Source organism: Macaca thibetana, chromosome 5 (genome assembly GCF_024542745.1).
Source record: "Macaca thibetana thibetana isolate TM-01 chromosome 5, ASM2454274v1, whole genome shotgun sequence".
Classification (NCBI taxonomy): Eukaryota; Metazoa; Chordata; class Mammalia; order Primates; family Cercopithecidae; genus Macaca; species Macaca thibetana.
In genome coordinates, this window is record NC_065582.1 from 141,910,427 (window position 1) to 141,936,150 (window position 25,724).

Below are 25,724 nucleotides of genomic sequence, written 5' to 3' on the forward strand. Positions count from 1 at the left end.
TCAAGCTCCTCCACAAGCTGAGTAGCGGAAACTCTGGCCACTTTCATTCCCGCTTTCATTCCCTAACTCAGGAGCTAAGCTGCTGTTAGGCAAAGAACTTAGCTTTTTGAAGAAAGAAACCATTGAATCCTAGCTCTGTCTGTCAACAATGGTGACTTTGGAAAATAAACTCTGCTTCTTCCCCAAAATTTTTAAATAGATTGAATGAGGGAAGCATACATAGGTCAGCAGAGTGGTCATCACATATTAAATTCAATAAATAGTGCTATTTTAATATTGATAACAGTGTTTAAACATATTTTAATGATTGCTAAAATCTTATTAATGTTAGGTCCTCTGAGGAATACACTTATAAAGCACACAACTCCAAGTCACTAAAGTCATCTGACTGAGAAAGTGGGACGGGGAAAGAAATTAAGCTTATGAAAATGCTTTTTGTACTATTATAACTAAAACTATTTCCTAAAGAGTCATAGGTTAAAAAAAAAATTAGTCTGACTAAAAAAGGCTAATATTGGTAAATTATTAAATAGCAAGCACACAGTACATATTATGTTCCAAGAACCAATTTGTAACTTATCCCTTGGCAGTGATAGAACACTTAGTTTTATAATTTTTTAGTTTCAAATACTGTCATTTTCAAAATACTGCTGTCATGGTCTTTCAGATTTCATCTGTTTTATCAGAACCTGGAAAGGGGAGGGAAGATACATAAGATGATAACGTATGTATCTAGGACGACATCTCAGGCTACTTCTACACGTGATTTTAAGTAAATCTCTACTTAATTTATAATTAAGATGATTTCACAATAACTGGGAGCTCAAAATATCTGAGACAGCTCTTGTCACTTTAGAAAGTTTATTTTCCCAGGGTTAAGGATGTGCCTGTGACACAGCCTCTGGAGGTCCTCGCCACATGTGCCCAAGGTGTTTGGGGCACAGCTTGGTTTTACACATTTTTAGACAGACATGAGACATCACTCAGTATGTGTAAGGTGTACATTGGTCCTGAAAGGAAGGACAACTCGAAGAGGGGCGGGGGCTTCAAGCATAGGCAGGTAAGAGAGAAAGAGTTGCATTCTTCTGGGTTTCTGATTAGCCTTTCACCGAATATACAATTTACGTGTGAGAGGAGGGTAGGGGAATACTTACATCTTAATCTGGCTTAGTGAAACACGGGGCACAGGAAGCAACCATTTATGCATTTGTTTCATGTGAGCAGAAGGAAGACTTTGAGTTCTGTCTTTGTCCATAAGGAATTTCCTTGTGAGCAAATTTTATCTTTGTGACTGTCTTCATTTAGGAATAAAATGGGAGGCAGGTTTGCCTCAATCAGTTCCCAGCTTGACTTCCCTCTGGCTTAGTGGTTTTGAGATTTTTTTCTTTCACATAACCTTAGTATAAAATTCATCCTTGACAGTGTTTATCCCTAAAAGGCATTTTCTTCATTCAGTTCATTCAAGCAAGGTAGAAGATAAAAATCAATGGCTAAATAATGTTATCTTGCTATAATATAGTCTGCAGTCTGGTTTGTTCATTGGCTGAATAAACACGGCAGCTGAGAGCTTTGGAGAAATACAGCCATTTAGTGGCTCTGAAATCTCAAGTTAACTACTCTAAAATCGCTTCAATTATGAAATTTAGACAATAATTATTAAAATATCATTAAGAGTTCCTGGTAACACCAAACACCTGTCATTTTACACAAATGCATTTTGAATGTCTGAAAGACAGCTCCTGCCGTGAATTTAGATGTAAACCATTTAGTTTCAAACAACCTGATAAAATCTATAAACATTTTATCATGAACTAGAGCAGCTGTCTAGTTAGTATGTTGTTTGAGTTCTGTTTAATAAATGAATTCATATCAGATAAATTAATCCTGCTAACAAATTTGACACTTAAGGTGATTCTGAAAATCCTTTAACTTAAAGTAGATGGAATCTTAAGTATGCGGCCTTTTAGTGTCAGTAAGGAAAAACTGCACGCAACAAAACATAGCAGGTCCTCACTTGTTGAGATTCATGGAAATTGTGACTTTAAATGAAATGACATGGCTGGGCATGGTAACTCATACCTGTAATCTCAGCACTTTGGGAGGCCACGGCGGGTGGATCACGAGGTCAGGAGTTTGAGACCAGCCTGGCCAACATGGTGAAACTCCATGTCTACTAAAGATACAAAAAATTAGCCAAGCATGATGGCGCGCACCTGTAATGGAGGCTGAGGCAGGAGAATCTCTTGAACCCGGGAGGTGGAGGTTGCAGTAAGCCGAGACTGTGCCACTGCACTCCAGCCTGGGCGACAGGGCAAGACTCCGTCTCAAAAAAAAAAAAAATAATAATAATAATGAAATGATTCATAAACCAATTTTTTTTTCCTCATCAATGTTATAAACCACTTAGAAGGAAATGTCATCATTCAAGGACCTGCTACGTGACATCTTGCTTAAAGTCAGTTTCTAAGGACCTTACAATGCATTTAAGGATATAACTGCATTAAGGACTTAACAACTGAGTGCTTTTACCTCTGAATATTTAATGTATTACCACATTTAATCTTCACAACAACTTATGTAGGTAGTATATAATCTCTATTTTACCCAAGAGGAAACAAAGGTTAATTTGGCAAAGGTCACCTTACTAGTGAGTGGTTGGAACAAGTATTTGAGAACAGGCAACATGGCTTCAAAATATTAAGCTCTTAACCTACCCACTCATTACTCCCTTTCAACGAAAGGCTAGTAAGTTATCTGAACCTGAATACCCTGAAAGTAACAAGCAAATTTTATAATTTTCATTCTGTTGTCAGCATATTACAAATTGCAGTGAAAAACAGATAGTTTTTAATTTATGAAAATTCTTTGTTTTCCCACCAATTATTTAGAAGATCGTGTTTTCAGCACTTTTATAAAAGCATCTTTTGGAACTTCAACGTTGCCAATTTTCCTCAGCTTTTTTTTCCCTTCTGCTTGTCTCTTCAAAAGCTTCATTTTTCGGGTAATATCACCACCATACTGAAAAATATTTTTAAAAATTGGAAGTCTGAGTCACTCTAAAGAGAAAATAATCACATGATTACCGAGGCATCAGTACAATCCTAATAACCATACCAAATTATTTTCCATAAGGCAGACATCTCTCTAATCTTCCTAGCAGATCCTAATTTTACTGTCAAAGAATGATAAAGGCTTTAATTTGGATGGAGGTGAAGATCCCTAAAGAAACCAAGTATTATAATATGCATGTCAAGGAAGAATTATCAATCTCATTACTGATTCTAAGCTTGGAATTTTGACTATAAAGCCACAGTCTAATATAGGAAACTCTTAATCACATAGGAATGAATGTGCCAAAAACTATACTGAGCATTTGGAGAAAGAATTGATCATTCAATTCTCACTATATTTAAGAATAATTTTTCTTAATTTTTGAGATAGAGTTTCCCTCTCACCCAGGCTGGAGTAGAGTAGCATGATTTCTGCTCACTGCAACCTCCGCCTCCTGGGCTCAAGCAATTCTCGCGCTGCACCCTCCCAAGTAACTGAGATCACAGGCATGCACCACCAGGCCTGGCTAATTTTTGTATTTTTAGTAGAGATGGGGGTTTGGCCACGCCTGGTCTCGAACTCCTAGCCTCAAGTAATCTGCCCATCTTGGCCTCCCAAAGTGCTGGGATTACAGGTGTGAGCCACCAAGGCCGGGCAAGAATAATTTTTTAACAGCTCAATAACAGCAAACTGGGAAAGCATATGTCAGGAGAGATTGATTTCAACTGTAAAATAAAGCCATTGTTTTCAAAATCTTTCATTATATGTTAGATCAAGAAAACATGTTACCCAGATCATAGAAATAACTGTTATAAGAATCTTCCTTAGTATTACATATAAGAACAATTTTCATAATTCTTTTGTAAATTTTTATTTTATAAATAAGATGAAAAAATATTTAAGGATATGGGCAAAATGAACCGGTTGCCATGGTCAAGCTGAAATTTACCTATTCAAAAAGAAAACTTGGAAATAATGTATAAAAACCAACAATAGAAATCAGTAAGCTTATGCCCCCTTTGATTTAAAACCCATAAAAGTTATAAAGTAGAAAAAATACAACTAGATACATACACATTTTGCCAAAACATTTTTCCTATAGGCTTTCACACTGTAAAAGAGAAAATTTCGTTTAAGTACATAATTCCATACTGTTTAAAAGCACTTTCTTACCAAAAACAATCTCCCCTTTACTAGAAAATTTTAATGACAGTATCATTACCTATGTAAAATTTCCATAAGCATATTAATTAGATACTTCAAATGCTCTTGTATTTATTTTCATGTACTTGGCATAAAAGAACAAATTCAACATGTTTGTCAACAGACATTAAGAAAAAAAGGTCAAGGCTTGTGGTAGGCTTGATTAGGCCAAATTCAAGCATGATGTGACCTTGATTACACGAAATATATTACGTTATTTTTTACTCAATCTAAAAATACTGTTACCACTACTACTTCAGAAACACAAAACATGTTTATTATCTTATTGCCTCTACTGAATGTGGATGGAGTGGCTAGGAAGATTAATATATCTACCCCACCAGTTATAAACTAATCTATTTCTATAATGTTTGAGAAATTTCTAGATCATCTAATTTTGAAAATAGCTCCACCTTTATGTATTCCTTTAGAGAGAAAAACCTGTTTTTTTAAGGTACTCTCTCAACACACTTATGTTAGAATGAGCATTTGCTAACTGTCTTAAGTTGCACTTTCCAGGATGTTCCCTGGTTATCATCTCCACTCTGCCTGATCTCAGTATTTACGAAACACAGAATAACTAACTGAAGCAAAACTGTATTAGGAAATGAAATGTATTTCAAACAGTGGGCCTAAAATTAACCTCAAGTCTATATTAACATGATAGTTGTATTTCCCCATTAGGTTTGCGTAAAGGTAGACTTTAATAGCAATTTTCAACTTTTCATAACTGAGGAGATACTTCCTGTTTCCCAGAAGTCTTAGTATCATTAAGGAAAGGAAATGGGAAGTGCTACAAGACACACCCTGCACCTGCTGTTACAAGCTGAGCAGCTTATTCAGTGTTCTTCATTGCTATTTTTGTTTTTTTGTTAAACAGGGTCTATGTTTCCCAGACTAGTCTCAAAGCAATTCTCCTGCCCCAGCCTCCCAAGTAGTTGGGATCACAGACTGAGCCACCACACCCAGCCAGTGTTCTGATTTATGTATTACATTTCCATGTCCTATAGAAACTAGCCTATCTTCCATGTCTACTATAATTCATGTGAGGTCCCTAATCTAGAATGCAAATCCTAACATGGTATTGGCATTCCTTGGTTTATAACCTCCCTAGCTCTGGGGAAGTGGGGAAGTGATATTAAATACTTTGAGTTAAAAAAAAAAAATTGTAATTTTGTCATTAGGAAGACAAAACCTTTTAGTTTCAGTTTCTATTAATTTATAATCTACCTAAAGGGATAAAACCATAAAGAAATTCCTTACCCGGGAAATTCAGTTATAGACATTCATATGAGTGGAAATTAAAACAGTTCCTCAAACCCATACATATTATACTAACTGCAAAACACATCACCCAATGGTGTTATATAAGTAATTCAAACTAACAGTCATTACTTAAATCAGAAAAATGGAGAGCACGATCATACTGTTTCTACAAGTAAGAATAAAGCTTAGGCCAATGTTAAAATGTTCAATATTCTTTCACTTTTTAGGTATATCATTTCTGAAACTGGCTCAAGAACAAAAATCAATTTCAACTCACGTTTCTCTTGCAATGATTTTACTTCCAATAGCAGCTTGAATTGCTATCTCAAACAGTTGCCTAGGAAGAGAATCCTTCAGCCGTTCACATATGGCTTTGCCAATTGAGTGTGCTTTGTCTCTGAGACAGAAAAATACAACTGTTTATATATCCTAAATAAGAATATTTCAAGTATTTTTCTAGACCAGTTGCATAATCAATGTAAAGGTGATCTCTTAAGGAGGTTCAAATGGAACTTACTTATCATAAATATCTCTTACTCTCTGAATCATGAACAACTTCTCTAAGAAAGCAATGTATGATTACAGGAAATTCAGAAATACAACATTAGAGAATAGAAACCATTCTTGATTCTCTTTCCTTAGCCACTGAAAACGGTAAACATTTTGGAATGTTTATTTTAAACATATATCTTTCTAGTCATTTTTTTGCATATTTTTGTTATGATCAGTGTTTATGATATATTCTACCCTCTTATTTAATAGACATTTTTGTCACTAAATACTACTCCACAAGTTTTAATGGCTGAAAATAACAATATGGGTGCTTTGTAATTCATTTTAACCAATCTGCTGTTTCTTGAACACGTGGGTTTTTTCCTTTTTATAATTTTTTTACAAATATAAAAGGGTGCGGTGGCTCACGCCTGTAATTCCAGCACTTTGGGAGGCTGAGGCAGGCAGATCAGAGGTCAAGAGATCAAGGCCATCCTGGCCAATATGGTGAAACCTCGTCTCTACTAAAAATACAAAAATTAGCTGGGCGTGGTGGCAAGCGCTTGTAGTTTCAGCTACTCAGGAAGCTGAGACAGGAGAATCGTTTGAACCCGGGAGGCAGAGATTGCAGTGAACAGAAATTGCGCCACTGCACTCCAGCCTGGTGACAGAATGAGACTCCCATCTAAAAAAACAAAACAAAACAAAAAAACTTGTTCCCAATTCTAAATCCATCATCATAAAATTTTTTAAACTTTTTTTTTTTTTTTTTGCGTGGTAAGGGGAAACATTTCTATTACACTATTCTTTTTGACTATTATAGCTCTGTTCTATTTTTAGCAGTCCAGAGAGAAGTGTGGAAAAAGAAGAGAAAGCAAAGTACGTAGGGTGAACTCTATTTTAATTACCTTTAAAACTTTTTTAAATGCAGCTGCTCAAAAATAAGTGAAAAACATATCAAAAGTGAGTATTTTCACATTCCACGATTAGTTTCTATTCAACTTACTTGTGTACAACAGTTACTAGCTCCTCTACAGTATTTCCATTCAGTAGAATATCCATTTTCACAAGTTCTGCAGTCTGGTAGCCTGCATCTTCGTAATCAAAACTAAAAGGAAAAAAGTCCAAGTGATAAATATTACACTTCCCAAGAGATTACCTTTTTTACTCTTTACAAAATGTCTACTTTCTGCCACATTACACTCCCCAAAGAGATCTTTCCATCAAAATATTACACATACAATTTCTTGTGAATGGATCTAAATGTTATCTTTTTATGTTTATTAAATCAAGGGCAAAAACAAGGGGAATATGTTTATAGGGGAAAGGGAAATAAATTGGTGAACCTGACAAAGAAAAGGGTTTATTGAAAACAAATACCATGCCTTTCCATGTTCCCAGCAGCTGGCAAGCTTCAGACAATACTATATATTAATGGATCATTTTCAGATTTATGAGTTGGGTTTCTGTTTAACTTTCTATTACCAATGACAACTCTATGTTTAAATAAATGCTATGACACTCATAAAATGCCATTAATAAATGAGACCTTTGAATTTCCTATTTGGCTCTTCAGTTTGCACCTCCCTTCAGAGGGCTTTTGTGAGGATTAAATGAGTTAATACATGTAAACCACTTAGAGCAATGCCTAGTACATAATACATGTTTAAACAGAGCCAAACAGAGCCTAGTTTAGCATGCAAACAAGCACTTAGTTTCAGCTGTTACTTTTAACAATGTGGTCAAAGCTTGCAATGTTAGTCAAAACAGGTATTTAAATGTTTAACTTATAAAACTGAAGTCTAACAAGAAAATTTCAATTATAGGCTTACAAGTTGTCCCAATCACAGACAAGAACATGTATACTCCTACTGTCTTAATTTTAAAACAATTGGTGCCTGGACTTGCAAAATTATGTTTGGTTTCTAAAGATTTTCAGCAGAAAGGTCATAAAATGACAATAATACACTCTATTAACAGATTCTTTTCAGAAGTACTGTTAAAATCCTTTCTTCAGAAAGCATCACTTATTAAACATTTACTGTATGAAAGATACCATGTTAAGTATCCTATAGAATACAAAGCAAATAGGAAGAGGAAAAAACAGACGTGGTCCTTAACTTTGAAGTTGTTACAGCTCCAGCTATGTTGTGGTCCAAAATATTAAAAATCTTAAAAATTTCTTAACTCATTTTTTTCAAAAGAAATCATTATAAAAATTGTGTTTTCTTTTTCTAAGGAGCCCAATCAATTCCTAACCTCTACTGAAAACACAGGCATTCTAGTGTTCCCTTAGAATGCAGGAAACACATCTGCAATTCCAAAAAGCTACTGGGGTTATGGGTTGAGGGCAAATGCCTGTTTGATTAGACACCCCTACAGTTCTCGTATAACACAGGACTCCCTGCTCTGACCTAGTTGCAGTTGATTCTTGCCTCCTGGTATGAAATAAATTTTTCCCTGATCTTAATTCATAGCCTATGATGACTTTCTGTTAAGTGTGGAATTGACTGCATATGTAAAACATCCATCTTGAACATAACAATTACCTTAATGCTGGAAGCGGGAATATTTTATTTTTATGTAGTTCAAAAATCACGTTCTCTCATTAAATTCAAAATGTATTTAAGTTTCCAAATGAAAAGGCTTTTTAAGACCACTTATAATTCAGAAAGTAGTACCCAAATGCAAACTAAAATTGACAGACTTCTGTGAAAAATATTTATAAACATTAAACCTAGTAATCTTCCATTCAACTCTAGTAATTTTAATATGCCCCCAATTCATTTTACTTTAAATTCCACAGCCACTTACTTGATCAAGGTCTTGTCTGAAAGAAGACATAAAAGAAAAAAAAAAAAAAAAAAAAAAAACTGGGTGACAAAGTAGAAAAAAATTCTCAATACAAAGGAACATGAAGATTCCTTGGTAAGAAGAATTATATATGCTAACTCTCTTCACTGACAAGATGATTAAATAAAGTTAAAATTCCAAGTCACTGTAGCATGTTCGTTAAACACTGAAATTTGTCTCTGCACATTAACATTAATATTCATGCACTGTGTGGGAGTTCTATAGATGTCAATGTTCATTTTTCCCCTCTGCTTCCCCATGTTTCATATCTATTTTCTACTATATACTATCCCGTAACATAAGATTTTAGGGCATAGTGAGGGTATCTAGAGTGATATGCCCCAACAACAACAACAACAAAAAAAAAACAGCCTCTCAGAATGCCATGCCCTGAGTTCCTTATTTGTTATTTAATAGTAACTCTTCTTTCATTTTTATCTGGCTTTTCTCCATGTACTCCTATGAGATACACAATGGTTTTCATGATGTGGACAACCTGTTCCTGGAAAGACTAAGTTATTAAAGTGTTCACTAATGGAGGGGCACACTTAACATTTTTTACAGACTGAATATGCACTTTTATTTTTCAAATGTAAACAGATGCTCTTGAGATTGCATAACATACAAATACATTTTAAAAGTGCCACTGAGGTTACAGTAAATTTTTGAAATTAGGTCTAATTCTTAACAGACAAGGAATACAACTCTTCATGAAAAGGGGAGTAACTTTTTTTGTTAAGAGAAATAAAAGTTAGAAAATAAATCAAAGGAAGTTTTTCTCCTATAAGCAAATCACAAGTAGTCTGTAACACCTATAAGGTTGTTCCAAGTCATTTTAACCTTAGCGTATGATTCTCAACTATCTTCAAGAAAGCTGAAAGTATTAAAGAATTAGTATACTCTTGGTCATCAATATTTCAAAAAAGTTGGTCAGGCATCTTAGGTTCTCATTGATTTTTTACCTAGCATATCCAGAAGATAGGGATTTCAAAGAGTCATAAAAATCTACCACAATTTCATTCAAAGGAAAGAGATATTTAAGCATAACTCTATTTTGATCAATAAATATCATATTCTTCTGAACTGCTCTTCGAGCCTAAAAAGGGAAGGAAAAAAATGGGTTTAATGATAACCTACTCAAATACTGAGGAATAATGTATTTCTCTAATGGTCTAGTAAAAACTTATAGGCAGTATTTATAATCCAGGGCGACGCATTTTATATTTCAATTACCTTAGGCTTGCTATCAAAGCTTTTAATCTTTATCTAAGAATTTTATCTTTTAAAATAAACACTTTCATTTAACAGTAAATCAAATGTAACTACATATAAAGTCAAAAATCCTAATTTCTTGTTTTATAAATAATTAGGTCCAGAGAAATTAAAAGTGTGAGACCAAGATTACAATCTAGTTTTTAACCTAATTAAAACTCAAGTCACCATTTGACACTTTCCAATATGTATCTGAGTATTTCAAATAAGTATTTTTAAAGAATATAATTACATACCATTTGTGGATTAAATCATTTATTACAATGTGGTGAGAACTAAAGCAAAATGGGAGTACTTTCAAATTTATGGTCCTTGAAGTACTATAATCATCTTTCAAACTACTCAAAAAGGCGAAAAGAAATTATACATTTAGCTAATTATCAAATTTCTTTCCTTTGGGCTAAGATATCAAATCAGTAAATTACACAAATTATCAGAAATATTTTTCTTATTTGAAATCAAAATTTTAAAAGTATATATATCTATATCTATGTGTACAGACACAGACATATATAGATATATGAAAATCTCTTTAAATTCAGTATGCTCAGCAGAAAGAAATCTTTTAAAACAAGTTGGAAATCACTATTTCAGAGGACTAAAACCTAATTTTGTATTAAATTGTATTACAGTTATACCTCGCAAAGCATCATTATTTTTCCAGTGTATTCATCTGGTGTGATAATAGTGCCCAAAACAACTGGCTCCAAATATTCTGTTACTTTTGATTTATCAGGGAATTGTGCAGGATTGATAATTGTAATTTCTTTTTCTCTATATTCCTAAAAATTAGAAAAATCAGCAATACTTAAAAAGAAATCTTAATATAATGATCATTTTTCTTGTTTGCTTTATATTTTAAAATCTCTCCCGCTGAAATCATTTAGTATTAATAAGTATTAGTAAACAATATATTCCAATTATTGATATTTACTAAACATATTTCATGGACCATTTAGAAAAAGTATGACAAAAGAATACATTTTAACCTGACATTTAGAAAACATTATAGTTTAATAATTAATTTTGTTGGAAGATATTTAGATTGCCAAAATTAGTATTTGCTTAAAATGAACAGATTGCCACTTACATGGAATACAATATTGTCTTCATCACTGATTTGAAATTTAAAATTTCTCAGTCACTGGAATGAATGCTTCACTTTTTATGAGAGAAATTACTTATGACCAAAATTACATTTTGCATCTTTGTGCTAGAATCAGAACATTGTTTTCACTACTAATTTTACTTTTTACTATCAGCAATAGACTAGTTTTGATAATGTGGAGATTATATCAGGTTAAGAAAAATACTGCATAAATTAGTTTTCAAAAAAGTTCTTCATCATTAGGCATAGGGTAATTCAATGGTTATTACTACGAATCAATAAATATTTAAAACTTAATCAGCTACTGGTATAGCAAAAAGCTTCTCCTGCATTGTATATACACACATTTATTTTTTCCAAGAGACTAATGCAAAACAGTACTAAATACTAAGTACCTTTATCAATTTTGATGATGAAAGTACAGCTTTATATGGAACAGTAGGGGTTGTTAAAATAACAGAAGCATTATATTCTTGCTCCAGTCGCTGGTTGAAAACTTCCATGTGCAAAAGTCCAAGAAATCCTAGCCTGGGGGAGGAAAAGATAAACCCCAAAATGTTTATGTCCCATGGGCTTCATTTTTTTTTTTTTTTTAATGAACATATTGTTATTTTAAGGGAGGGATGGAATTGAGTCAAAGAATTCACAATATAATTAAATGCTAGCATAATTTCATTAAATAACATTAAAATCTTCCACTGGGAATCTATTTTAAATCACTATAAAACTTACCCATAAAATGTCAATCCACAACGTGAAACAGGCAGATAAAAATTGTTTTTGTCCACTTTACACTAATATAAACTTATTTTCAGTAAATGTTCCAGAACAATGCACCATTTTATACCTCCCGTACTTGATACTTTAAAAAAACCTCCCTTTCTTATAAAATTATTTTTAAAATATACCATTTATACCTTTCTTTCCTATAAAAAAAGTGAATGAATCTTACCTCCAGCCAGCACCCAGAGCAAGGCTACTATCCCGATGAACTGTCACACTGGAATCATTTAAAGTTAGTTTTTCTATAGCACTCTTCAGGTTGTTATATTCAGATTGGTCTACAGGATACATTCCTGGGGATACAATGATTTCTAATTATCACGTGATAAGCTGCCTCCAGACCAATCAAACCACATGTGTAGTGCTGCCAAGTTCCAAATTAGTCATTTACCTTTTAAATTACTTTCTTGTATTTTATGGACCAAAATACTAGTTTGCTAAAAATTTATGATAATTTGGTTTCAAAGTATCTTACAAGTCATTAGTCTTAAAGAATATACACCTAGATTGGCACTTCAAATAATGTTTTTAATGTTTTTGAAAAACTACAGGGAAAAGAAAAAAAAAAAAAAAAACATGGGAATTAGGCCTATTAAGGAAACACATTGTAATTGCAAAAACAAAAGCACAAGACATCCCACAACCCAAATGAAACTTTATTATTAGATAAAAATAGGAGTAGAAATGAAAACTATACTGCACTCTCAATTTTCTAAGGCAGATTATCTACTTAAAACCATAGTTAAATTTTGCTTTTTGGTATTTACTTACAAAAACTATGGGAATCACTACCGATTCTCTTTCATCTGACAACTCAGAAGTCCTCTAAAATCCAGATGACTGACTTTGCCTAAAGGTAGGGGTAAACAAAGTTCCTAATTCCCAGTGAGAGAGACTGTAGGGCGAAAATCAAGGGTTAGATACTCGGCACAGAGTAACCTGATGACCTTCAATCAGGTCTTCCTTTCTCCAAAGTAAAGGAAGTAACAGATTCTGAAATTATATATACTTGAGGCAACACCATTCTCTGTCATGTCTACATGAGTACAATACAATATTAAAGAAACTCTATCGAAGATGAAGATACTCAGTCAGTGTCTAATGATAATCAGTAATAAGAACATCCTAATTAAAAAATGTTTCAAATAATGAACTCCCTAGAAAAGTAAGAAAAATTTCTATTACTGTATTCTATACATCACAACTTCTTCCTTAAGAGCTTATTTCTTAACACATCCTAAATGATCTCCCACATATAATTTCATCATACATATGAAATTATAAACTGATAAACAGCACAAAGAATTAAGTAAAACAATATGCTGGAATTCGTGGTTATTTAACATAATCAGAATGTGTATTTTTTTCCTTAACCACTGAGACAAACTTTTAGTTTAAAAATATGGCCTTCAACCTTTGAATTTGTGAGCTCCTCACCTGCAAATACCATTGGTTTCGCTGATTTAAACCCAGGCAAGGGCTCCACTGGTTGCTTATGTAAATATAATGTATCTCCTATTTGCGCTTCAATGACATTTTTCATCCCAGCAATCAGATAGCCCACCTGTCCTGCATATCTAAATAAAATTATTATATGCAAATATTTACTGCTTTAATGTTTCAAGCACACAACTCACAATTAGTTCTACCTTCCCAGGAAACTATCATACACTTTCCAAACTTTCCATACACTTTGAAAATAAGTGCTCCATATCAATTATCAAACTCTGAAGCTTGCCAGCAAATGGACACACCAGGTCTTACAATTCATTAGACCTCTCTACTTATAAACCTATCACCTTTTTCATGATTCTGCCAACCTTTGCAATTTAAACAGCAGTTTCTAAAGTATATTGTAAATACAGTGAAACTAGTAAGTACAAAAGCATTACAATAAGTACACTACTTGTGATGTCTTTTATTAATGAATTGTGTTGCAAATGCTTTAACAATGGAAAAAAGGTAACTTTTTATCCAAGAAAAATGTGAACTCTGAACAAACTGGACATCCGATGTTCCTCCTTTAGCAGAAGAACGAATTCTGAGTTCAGCTGTAGTTTAAAAAAAAAAATCCCTACAAAGTTAAAATAATTTACACTTAGAATGAGCTTTAAGAACCTTAAATGAAGATGTGATAATGTTCAGTATATATGGCAGAATATAAATAGATGTTAAAATATTTCAGTAAAATAAAAATAGACTTTGACTCAATATAGTGCTGTTTTTAGACATACAACACTAAACACTCAAATGTGATCTGATTGTCATCTGGTTCAATAATTTCTACAAATGAGGAAACAGGACCTTACAAAGCTCAAATTATGTATCCAAAGTCATGTCTCATCAGTACCTGATATGGAGTAGGCACTCAATAAATAGTTCTTTTACAAGTCAATTCAGATGTGTTTTTCTAATGCACACTACCCTTGCTAATCCCACTCCCCAAGAATTTTAATCAAGGTTTTACCATGAATTCCACACTAAAGATTTATTAAGGTTTCTGTTATACCACCTTTACAATGGAAAATCTAGTTATGAAGAACTGTCAAAAATGATACCCAATATGGGTGGAGGGAACTCTTTCATTGTCTCATCAAATGTATCAATATAGGATCCAATCTACCCTTGATCGTAAACCTAGTTATAATTAGTCATTTAGAATAAAAAAAGTATCAACTGACATTTCTATTGTCCTTCACCCAAGATTCCTTCTGACAGAGCATTTACTGTATAGTTGCATTAAACAGTTTTTTTTAAGTTACCAACTGAGGATCATTCTAAGCATACCAAGTTGAGAAAAATGCAGAAACAGAACCACATACAAATGCATTTTAATTACTAATGCAGATTACTTACAATTTATGAGTTGGTTGCTCATTAGGATTCAAAACTCCTACTTCATTAACTTCGTATGTCTTTTGAGTATGTGCAGATACAATTTTATCTCCTTTGGAAACCACTCCGTCAAATAATGCTACATTGGCTATCACACCTCTATACTGGTCAAAGGTGGAGTCAAATACCAAAGCTCTCAGGGGATTTTTGCGATGCACTTTAGGGCTAGTAAATATAAGTAAAAAGTAAATACATATATACTAAATTAAAATCTTAATAAAATTCCTGTATTCAACTTAGATATTGTACTTAATTTGAGTTCTTGAGAAAGTTTGATACACAATAGCCTAAATAAAAAGACCTTTTTATAAAATATATTAGATTTAATAACCTCCAGTTTTAACAAATTATTTATAAATATATTTGTTCAGCTTAAAGCAAAGGAAAATAATTGCCAATGTACTGAGGTATCTTTTATGATGATTGTCATGAAAAGACCTCCATCAATCATCTTTGCTTTTTCTTTACTGTACTTGCCTTCTATATTTTACTAAAAGCAAATAAATTTATTCTCACTCCCTACAAGAATATTTGCCACATCTGTTAAGCTAAAATAACAGTTCAAGCTGATAAAATCTTTGAACTATTAAGCATAGACAGTTTTTGAACTATTAAATAGAGACAACTAGTATAAAAATCACCAAATACTCACGGGGGAATTCTTTCAATAACTGCCTGAAGAACACTCTCAACATTTGTTCCAAGTTTAGCAGAAATCTAAAAAGATACATGCGAAAAATATAAGCATTTAAAGTTGACTATACTTTTCTATCTTGATGACCTGTGACTTATGATCAGAAGGAAGAAATAATTCCAATAGTTATCAATTTGAGAAATACAGCAAAAGGAAAAGAACAAAGCAAACAGTATACTGACAAATACCTCTTTTTCTATTATAATTGGGTAGTTCTACAGTTCTAGAATTGAATTACAAGAGAGTTCTGATTATGGCACTGAAAGAGGAATAGACTAGCAGTTCAAAATCTGGGTAACAATCATATCTCTGCATTGAATGCGTGTATTTCACCAGTATCTATCTCCTTGAGTATAAATTCTATCGTCTAAAAAATGAAGTGATTATTCACATTCTGCCTAAATCTCAAGGTTGTTGTGTGAATAAACAATGTATGTGGATGGCATAAAACCATAAGGCATCTTACTACTAACTTTACTGTTCTCACACCAGAAAAGCAAGCCAACACTCAAACCACATGGTATGACTGACCTTTATTACCAGTAATAAATGTACTATCTCTGAAATCCTGATTTCAAACTTCTTACCCTTCCCATTCACTCTAGACCAGGAATTTTCAGTTTCAGCCCTACTGACATTTTGTGCCAGATAATTCTTTGTTTTGGGAGGCCATCCTGTGCATTATAGGATGTTCAGCAGCAACCAGGGCACCTCATTTACCCACAAGATGCTGGTAGCATCCTTCCCAAGATGTGAAAACCAAAACTATCTCCAAATATTTGCCCAGGGGCAAAACCACCCAACACTGACAACTACTGCTCTAGACTGTAGCACTTTCTTTACAACAGTCCTTAACTTGTAACTACTGAATATACTACTTGATGCTGTCCATCAGCTCCACCCTCCACTCCATTTCTATTCTTTCCCAGATGGGACTCCAAGATCCATCATTTACAATCACTCTGGTTCAACCACTTTCTATTCTCTCCTTATTAGAGGCAGCTGGCAAAACCTCAACCTTGACTGCATCCAATTATGTTTTTTCTATGCCCATACACAGAGCAGCTTAACATTACCAGAAAAAAGAAATCAAATGAATGGTATGGTTCATTTCTTGTATCTGACAACAAGCTATCTTGCCTCTGGACAGCCGTGCTTCTTATATACTTAACTCCAAATCAAGAAACATCATTTAATGCAATGCAGATTTTAAAATTAAGGTTATTTATTAATTTTAAAGTATGAAAATGGAGGTTTGTAGACAGTGCTCAGTTTAGCAATGAACTGTTATGTTTTATGGGTTATGTTGTTTCCTCCTGGATCATAATCTCCTTTTCATATGGATAGTTAATACTTAAGATATAATAATTTCACATCTGGGCTACTATTCATAGCTGGATTCCCTGTATCTCTTCTTACACCTCTTTGATCCATTCTCTGTAAGGCTACCTGAATTTATTTGTTTCTCTTGCTTTAAAATCCTTCCATTGCCTCAGAATAATTTTCAAGCTCTTTAGCACAAGAGTCCCAGCACAACTTGATTCCTGCATACCCCTACAAAGCCTTCTCATCCAATCTACCTTTCTGATCAGTAAACATGCCAAATCTTTTCTAATTTAAGTCCTTTACACACGCTCTTTTCTATTCTTGGAATGCTTTTCGGAAAATTATTCATTCCTCCATGTTTCAGTTTATCAGAGACGCTTTTGCTAAGCTATTCCATGTCATAACATCTAAGAAAAAAGACTTTTCACTGTTCATTATGGTATTTCACCTAGAATAATAACAATTTGTCAAATGAATTTCCTCGACAAACTCTATCCTAGTCAGTAATTCCTATGGTTACTTCTTTGTTTACTTATTTATTGACTGTCTGCAGAAAGTCTGTCTGTCTTTACTTATTTATTGACTGTCTTGTCTGTCTTGTTCACTGCCATACTCTTAGCTGGCATATACCAAATAAGAATCTGAATGAATTTTATTAAGATTAAAATCAGAATAGTTAATTGCATTTTAATATAACACAATCCAAAATATAAAACCATGTATAACTTGCTCTTTTGAAAATTAAATGAGATTGAAAGAAAAACATTACAGTGCTGCGCTGACATACTTTACACTACCATGTAGCATAGCAGTTTGGCAGTGGCTGTTTAACAAGCAAATCATCATTTGAAAGGTAAACAAAAATTCAAATTTATAATGGTGGCAACTTTGATATAAATAAAATCCATTGTTTCCTAGCACTACTATAGCTTTTTATAAAATAGGTTTTTGTCAGTTCCAAGAATGATACATACAAATGCCTTGAAATTAGTTTGAACCTGCTCTTCAAAGACAGTATTTCCACTGGGCAAAATGACACACAAGAAATACCGCAGGGAGTTTCAGAAGGCCTGTGTTTTAGTCCTGGCACATTGGCTAACTAAACCCATGATCTTAGGAAAGTGATTAAAACCTTTGCGCCTCAGTTCCTTTAACTACAGCATCACAATAATTTCTGTATGTCCCAACAATATAAAAGGGACTTTTGGTAAGGATAAAAGGAAATTAATAGTAAAAGAAATTTGCAAAACTATAAAAAAAAAGCGTATAATGTCAGGTTATCAAATACCATGAAATTTCACTTAGCCCAATTTCCTGCGACTTTTTTCAAAGTATAATCTTTTTAGGAAAGTATTTTACCTTAATACATTCATCACTTGGAATATCAAACACTTTCTCAATTTGGTTTTCAACCCTTTCAGGATCAGCATTCTTCAGATCTATCTTTAAAAAAAAATCCATTATGTGTTAGTATAATAAGGATAAGATGTATTATGTATTAACAGTATTCGGAGGTAGTTAAAAGCTTACTCACTTCAGCCTAACTGACCCCTCTATGACATTTTTTCAAAAGCAGTAAAATAATCTATATATTAGCAGTACAATTTAATAACCATGATTGAAAAAGAGAAGTCAGGTAGCAGAGCATGCAAAAAAACTTTAAGCAGTTAGCTACCCAGGGCAGCAGAAGAGATCAGTAGTAATTTATCAATTAAGCAGCATGTGAACTGATTTTAAAAGTTAAATATAACATTAAGTCTGACAACAAGCTGTCCTACCTATGGCCTTCTTTTAAACTTAACTCCATTATCAATAAATATAATTTAAAGCAATGCAGATTTTAAAATTAAGATTCTAAATTAATTTTAAAATATGAAATGGAAGTTTATAGACAGAGCTCAGTTTAGCACTAAATTGTCATGCTTCATGTGCTGTATTGTTTCTTCCTAGATTATAAACTTCTCTTCTTTTCCTATGTATGGTTTAATCGGACAAACATGTTTCATCTGCTCTGCATTCCTTCCCTACAGAAATGGCCCTCAGTTACTGTAAGATAATTCAGGGGAACTATCTTCTCACCTCTGTGCAAGGGTGAGTTTAAGTTGCACTTCTGTTACATACAATTCAAAGAGATAAATCCCACCAATATATTTAATAAATAGCAGGAGATCCCTCATATAATAAATAGTACAACTGACATTTAAACACTAATTGTATTTTTAGAAAGTGAAATAACAACACTGTTGTCTCATTGTAATTACCTTATTTATAACTGGAATTACCGATAGCTGTGCTTCAAAAGCAAGAAAGAAGTTTGCTACAGTTTGGGCTTGAATACCCTGAAAATATCAAGACACAAGACACTGAGATGACCATTCTATTATCTATCACAAAACTTGTAATTTAAGACCATTCCACACATCTTCATCAAGAGACTTTGCATCATGCTAATAATAAAATTAAACAAAATGCCACGTAGCTACCCTTCATACTTTTCTCTCCAACTTATGTCTTTGGGATCAAAATGAAAATCGCTGATGGAAAAGCAATAACCACACCAAGTAGAGTGAGCCAACAGTCTACTAAGTTTGAGATAAGAAGCCTTTAAGGAAAGGTAGAGGGCAAATCAACTATGATAGCTATTTTTCCATGCATCTGAATCATTCTCTGTAATAATTCCTTTCAGTTCAGAAAGCATTTATTGGAGGGCCTTTTCTATGCCAGGAAATACATCAGGCATTGGAGAAACAAAAGATGTAACATGGACTCTCAAGGACCTCAAAGCTTGGTAAAGAACACATTCATCAAGGCAGTTTATAAAGCCCAGTACTGCCTATATAAGGTCAAGATTGACTTTCCTTGATGGGATCAGGAAAGTCTTAACACAACACCACCACCACCCCCACTAAAAAAAGTTGGGTTTTGAATGAAGAGTTTGTGAGAAACATGTATCAAAAGCTTACTTTAGTATATTCACAGCTCTTATATGGTCATCTGCTGAAGGTCTTTACGGTTTACACCACAAAAGAGCTTAGTAATGTTACTGATTTTTTAAAAACCTAATACTTCCCAAATTATTGCCTTAAAATCACCTAAAATGATCTGAAACTAATGATTTATTCTCAAGATCTGCTAAAAAATGGATATAGAAACCTCAGATTAAGAAATGCGAAAGTTGGTGGGGTTTTTTGTAAGATGCATTGATAACATGATGTCACACTTCAAAACAAATACAACAATCTTTTGAACAATTCCAATTTAAAAACTAGTCAATTCCAGAGAATGCTTTAGTGTAATAATATTTCAAGTTAATAGGATGAAACCATATGATTTTCAATAAGTAATAAATCTATTTTTCAAACACAAAAATTCTATTTCCAAAACACATTTTAAAGAAAAACTCTTGAAACAACCAAACAGTCATGTCATATCACATGTCACATCATGCAAAATGAAAAATGCCTACCTCATTTGCATCAACCACAAGTAAAACACCCTGGCAAGCAGAAAGTGACCTGGATACTTCATAACTAAAATCAACATGGCCCTGAGAAACAAAAATATTGATACCTGTAAATCTGAGGTAGTTTTTAGGAAAGGGCATTATGTCAAATTTATTGACTTAATAAAAGTTGTAAATACTCGTTTCTTTTTTGTACCCTACACTTTTGAAACAACTGACACTAACACAAGAACACTGAGAAAACAAAAAGCAAAGGCAGATGTTTAATATTCAGTTCAAAAATTAAACAAGGATCTGTCTGCACTACTGACACAATGTTGACTTTAATAATACACGCAAAATTAATATTAAACTTACCGGTGTATCAATGAGATTTAAAAGGTACTGCTTTCCTTCACAATTGTAAAAAAGAGATGCTGTCTGTGCTTTAACAGTGATTCCTCTTTCTCGTTCCACTTGCAATTTATCAAGAACCTGCTTATTATTCTTTGTTTTATCAATTGTCCCTATAAACAGAAACACTTACTGATATTTCTCTGGGCTTTAAAAAAAGAGAGACTATTACGTATAAAATTAAAATTTAAGAGTAAAAGTAATTCTCAATAACTGGCACCCATCAGTTAAGTATGCAATATAAATGAAATACCTGTAAGTTCTAGGAGCCTGTCAGCTAAAGTACTTTTGCCATGATCCACATGTGCAACGATACTGAAATTTCTAATATTTTCAACAGGAAACCTAGACATGTCAAGTTTTTCCTAGAAAGGGGAAATACCACATTTAAGAGTATAAATTTTGCATACTATCAAACAAGTATAACAATTCAAAGAATATTCTTTTAATCGTTGAACAATATCATTTCTAGCATTTATATTGTTTATATTATTATTCTAACAATAAAGACATATGGTTAAGTTCATATTACAAGGAACATCAGTTTAATAGTCAAAGGTAACTATACAGCTAAATAATAATCCCTTAACATTTCTACACCATTTTTAGGGCCAACCAGGAACTGAATTTATTATCGTGAATGAACTTAAGATACCTAGAACTTCTAAAGACCTGAGAATACCTTGTCCAGTAACTTTTGAGGCAACGGAGCTACAGAAAAGCTGAAAGAAATCTTCTGCTCCTATCACACATTTAACCAGGAATCAGATTTATTTAAAAATCTGTGTTTCTAACTGAGCCTCAAAATTTTATTTTAGATACAATTTTGCTACTTTACAGCTTCTCTGGTGAGAAAGAAAAACAGATGACATCCAACAAAAGACTTTCACTTAAAACTTAAAAATATTTTTAAATGGAACTCCTGGTTTTACGTGTACACATCTTTAACGTTTTTACTAAAACACATCACAAACTGCTAGAAATTGTTATCAAGCAAAATATACCAGTTTTTTGTACTCTAAACATTTCTTTCCAATCAACTCTATATTTCACAATCATCAAAACCATAAAATTAAAATGAAATATAAAATTCACAAGAGCTTTAAGTTTTTTTATAACAGCCCCATATAAGACAGATAATAAAAGCACAATTATAGCTGAAAGTCTGCCCCCCCACCAAAAAAAGACCAATTCTGATGTTTGCCCTGTAGATTTTCTTTCCCTTCAGTTCAAAAGGTAGAGAATTGCACCATCTTTAAAACCGTGAATTGCAATATAAATCCATTTTTGAAACCACAGGCATATTAGGGCCAAAGTTGATTAATTATAAGGTTTTGTCTTTCTGCCTACTTATAGCTTGCCTTCAGTCACCTCACTTTTCTGCCTAAACTGTATCCATTCACAATTATCAGAGTTGTTGAACCTCCCACCCTCTCCCACCAGAGTCAAAAGTACACAGGTTTGCTCTGGCTGAGGTAGAAGGAAATAATAAAACTACAAAGACAGACCGAGCACTTCCTGCATTCTAGGTATTAGTCTAAAAAAGTCCACTCCTCAAATCACACAAATCTCACCAATTAGCCAATGGATGTTTGATTAGTTCTGCATTCAACAAATGAAGCAGGAGAGTGACAAAGAAGTAACTTGCCCAGGCCACATAGCTAGTTAATTTGCAGGAAAATGGACGTTATATTAACATTTACTAGCAACTTTCTCAGCAGACTTTTTAGGAGAATTAAATAGATGAATACCCGCAAAGCACTTCGACCAGTGGCTCGCGTAAACAAATCAACATTTGACATTGCAAATGAGAAATCCTACAAAGTTAGTGACTTGCCCAAGGTCACACTAGTGAACGGTGGAGGGTCGGGAACCTGAGCCGTGCTCACACTCTGCTCTACCTCCCTGTAAGCAGGATTCAGAGCTAGTCCCAGAAAGTCCTACACATTTCCAAGATCGCATGGGGTACTCCAATGTTTTAAAACGTGGCTATATCAGATTCCAGGGGGCAGTCACCTTGAATTCTGCGGAGCTGTAGACCCTGCAGGTAGGCCAGGACTCTGGAGCAGCCCCAAAGGTCGGCGCGGGCCCAAGCGCGGCCCCAGTGGCCCACCGCGCGAGAGTGCGTGCGCATCCCCAGCCCCGACCCACGAGGGTCCACATGACCCGGGCGATGGAGGCGTCAGGAGAGGGTACCGACAAGCAACAGCAACATAGCCCGTTTGTTTTCAAAGGTACCCCGGGTAGGGTCCGGTGGACAGGACTCAAACAGACCCTGTGAAGCGAAGACAATAAACCCCGGGTAGCTCTGCCCAAGTACCAGCTCCGGAAGCACCCCGAAGGCGCGGCGCGGCGCGGCGCGGCGCAGCTTGCTGACGCCTGCACGGCGCACGACGTCGTGACATCAGCGCGTCTTGGCGCCGGGCAGTGGAGTGGTCACGTGAGTGGGGGCTTTCAATTAACCCTAAAACGCAGTATGCAGGCAGAGTATATATTAGCTTATATTGTCTGTTGAGTGCTGTGCCAATTCCTTTGCATTGTCTGTTTCTCACTACTGCCCTGTGTTGTGTGTTGTACTGTCAGTTCCCCCATACTACGTCAGGAAATCCGGACCGAGTGACTTGTCCAGGAGGTCGCAGTTGGGGAGCTGTCGAGCCTGGAGTGCCGCCCAGTCAGTCTGATTCCCCAACCGGGAGCGGAGGTCTTAGTCCAGGGATAAACGATGCTATTATTAGCACAACGTTGAGACTTAGCCTTCTACCTAGTGTCTAAATAATAATGGCACTTTTAAAATCTGAGGTCGAAATATATTCCCCATGTTGTCAGTGACTGAGCTAATCTTGAAGTGCATCTGAAAGGAAACGGGCCATAACATTGATTGTAATAGTGAAAGAAAAACTTTATCTGAATGACACAGTGTCCTTGATACCATGTCTATATCTCACCTAAATCTATCTTGGTGCCTCCACAGGTATTTGTCCCACACTTTAGAAAACCGCCGTATCTTATAAGGCTTATATTATAATATTTCCCAGCCTACAAACGGAAAAACATATTTATTAGAAAAATGCTGAGCTCCACTGTGTCAGGTTATATACCAGCTCTGGAAATTCAAACAAATTAAGCAAAATGTCTAAAATTACATCATAGATCAATGCAAAAATTATTTGAATCCAAGTTTTTGGAAACTAAAGCTCATGTCTTGCAATATCTTTGACAGCGTAAGTTTATTATTCAACTTGAGAAGAAACAGGAGGTATCTTTTCTGGGCTTTGAAGGATAGGCAGTTTTTTGTTTTTACCCAAGGAGATAAATGGAACTTAAGCAGAGGAATAATCAACAGCATAACACATTTTTCTCAGTTCCCAGTACTATTCTACATACTTTGTATCAATTCTTTTGATCTTCACAGAGCCCTCTATTGCTGGCCCTTTTAATATCTGTTTTATAGATTTTCAAGAAAAATGTGGCCCACGCTTTTTAAATAACTGCCTAGAGTCACAGTTAGTGATGAACCGGGGCTGTGAGTCCACACAGTCTGTCTCTAGAGCCTGCACCCTTAACCACTCCATTAAACTTGGCTCAGCTGAGCAAGGATACAAATGAGGAAAAACACACAATATATTGGGTTAATAGTCAGTAGAGAACACAGCCAACATTCAGGACAGTGGCATTTTATTTGAAGCAAGGATTTCTGAAGAGTTCAAATAATTTACAAACTCATAAATCAAGACTCAGTTTCTCTGTAAGAATAAATATATAATATGGAGATTGCACTCCTATATAGTACATTAATCCACAACTATTGTATGGTTTCTATATTTGTAAATATACTGAAGGGAATATGAGTTTGCTAGGGCTTCCATGACAAAATACCACAGATTGACTTGGTGGTTTAAACAATAGACATTTATTTTCTCACAATTCTGGAGGCTTAAGAGTTTGAGATCAATATATCAGCACAGCTGGTTTCTTCTGAGACCTCTCTGTTTGGCTTGTAGATCAGTACCTTCTGTTTTCTTACAGGGTCTTCCCTCTATACATGTCTGTTTCCTAATTTTCTTACCAGAAATAAGTGAAAGAAAAACTTTATCTGAATGACACAGTGTCCTTGATACCATGTCTATATCTCACCTAAATCTGTCTTGGTGCCTCCACAGGTATTTGTCCCACACTTTAGAAAACCGCAGTATCTTATAAGGCTGACATTTCTGATATTTTTCTTATCAGAAAATTATATGCTTTCTTTAGAGCATAATCACACAATATTTAAAAAGGTTCTCTAGTATTGCTGTTAGGCTGCTAAAATAGTGCCACCGTGTGTCTGCAGTATAAAATACATCTTTCAGTTCATTTTTGAGTCATCTTTGATTTGGGCCGATCCTAATAATTTTAAATTAATTTTCTCATTAAAGACCCTATCTTTAAATACAGTCACATTCTGAGATACTGGGGGTTTGAACATCAACATATGAACATGGACGTGTTGACACAATTCAGCCTAAAACAAAGGAGTAATAAAAACAATCTATAAATAACTATCACCTCTAAATTCTTTTTCAAAGTTAATGATATTGTGGAGCATTTTTAGCACTAACAATACCATTAATAAATGATTAAAGTAGTATCACATTAGCCATTTAAAGCACTTGCACAATTTTAGCGCATAATCACACAATATTAACAAAGGTTCTCTAGTATTGCTGTTAGGCTGCTAAAATGGTGCCACTGTGTGTCTGCAGTATAAAATACATCTTTCAGTTCATTTTTGAAGCCCATTTTTAAATTATTCTGAGTTTTTTAGACTTTTATATTTTTTCAAATTTTGAACATAAAAATTGGATCTTTACCAATATTTTCATATCACACAATAGAAAGTGTATGGGGTAGAGGAGGAATCACAGATGGAAGAGTTTGTATCACTT

At 34.2% G+C, this 25,724-nt stretch overlaps 2 protein-coding genes across 5 annotated transcripts in view; one reads left to right on the top strand and one right to left on the bottom strand.

Moving 5' to 3' along the window:
* Positions 1–847: 847 nt before the first annotated feature.
* Positions 848–23,178, bottom strand: GUF1 (GTP binding elongation factor GUF1). Of its 4 annotated transcripts, XM_050791603.1 has the most exons (17): positions 22,816–23,178; positions 21,053–21,164; positions 20,764–20,912; positions 20,410–20,490; positions 19,205–19,282; positions 18,303–18,386; positions 15,576–15,640; positions 14,885–15,088; positions 13,466–13,605; positions 12,198–12,321; positions 11,641–11,773; positions 10,776–10,919; positions 9,828–9,961; positions 7,019–7,120; positions 5,798–5,917; positions 4,126–4,162; positions 848–3,018 (listed from the first exon to the last, which is right to left on the bottom strand). In XM_050791603.1, the coding sequence occupies exons 1-17, from the start codon at positions 22,960–22,962 to the stop codon at positions 2,881–2,883; spliced, it is 1,992 nt and encodes a 663-aa protein (XP_050647560.1). In that variant the 5' UTR covers positions 22,963–23,178; the 3' UTR covers positions 848–2,880. The 4 variants fall into 4 exon arrangements, with proteins under 4 accessions (XP_050647560.1, XP_050647562.1, XP_050647561.1 ...); XM_050791605.1 differs by lacking the exon at positions 20,410–20,490 and having other exon boundaries at positions 22,816–23,175; XM_050791604.1 differs by lacking the exon at positions 19,205–19,282 and having other exon boundaries at positions 22,816–23,175.
* Positions 23,179–23,190: 12 nt separating this feature from the next.
* Positions 23,191–25,724, top strand: part of YIPF7 (Yip1 domain family member 7) — a 55,052-nt gene continuing 52,518 nt past the window's right edge. Inside the window, exon 1 of the mRNA XM_050791627.1 lies at positions 23,191–23,239. The gene's annotated coding sequence lies outside the window, so the exon portion shown is untranslated. The remainder of the gene's footprint in view (positions 23,240–25,724) is intronic.

Excerpts from the sequence above, each read along its gene's own strand:
- GUF1 (XM_050791603.1), bottom strand. The coding sequence starts at position 22,962 with ATGTGGACCCTCGTGGGTCGGGGCTGGGGATGCGCACGCACTCTCGCG. Across the intron at positions 12,322-13,465 it reads GAAACCAATGGTATTTGCAG|GAATGTATCCTGTAGACCAA; the intron begins GTGAGGAGCTCA and ends TTGTATCCCCAG. Across the intron at positions 5,918-7,018 it reads CTAGTAACTGTTGTACACAA|AGACAAAGCACACTCAATTG; the intron begins GTAAGTTGAATA and ends TTTCTGTCTCAG.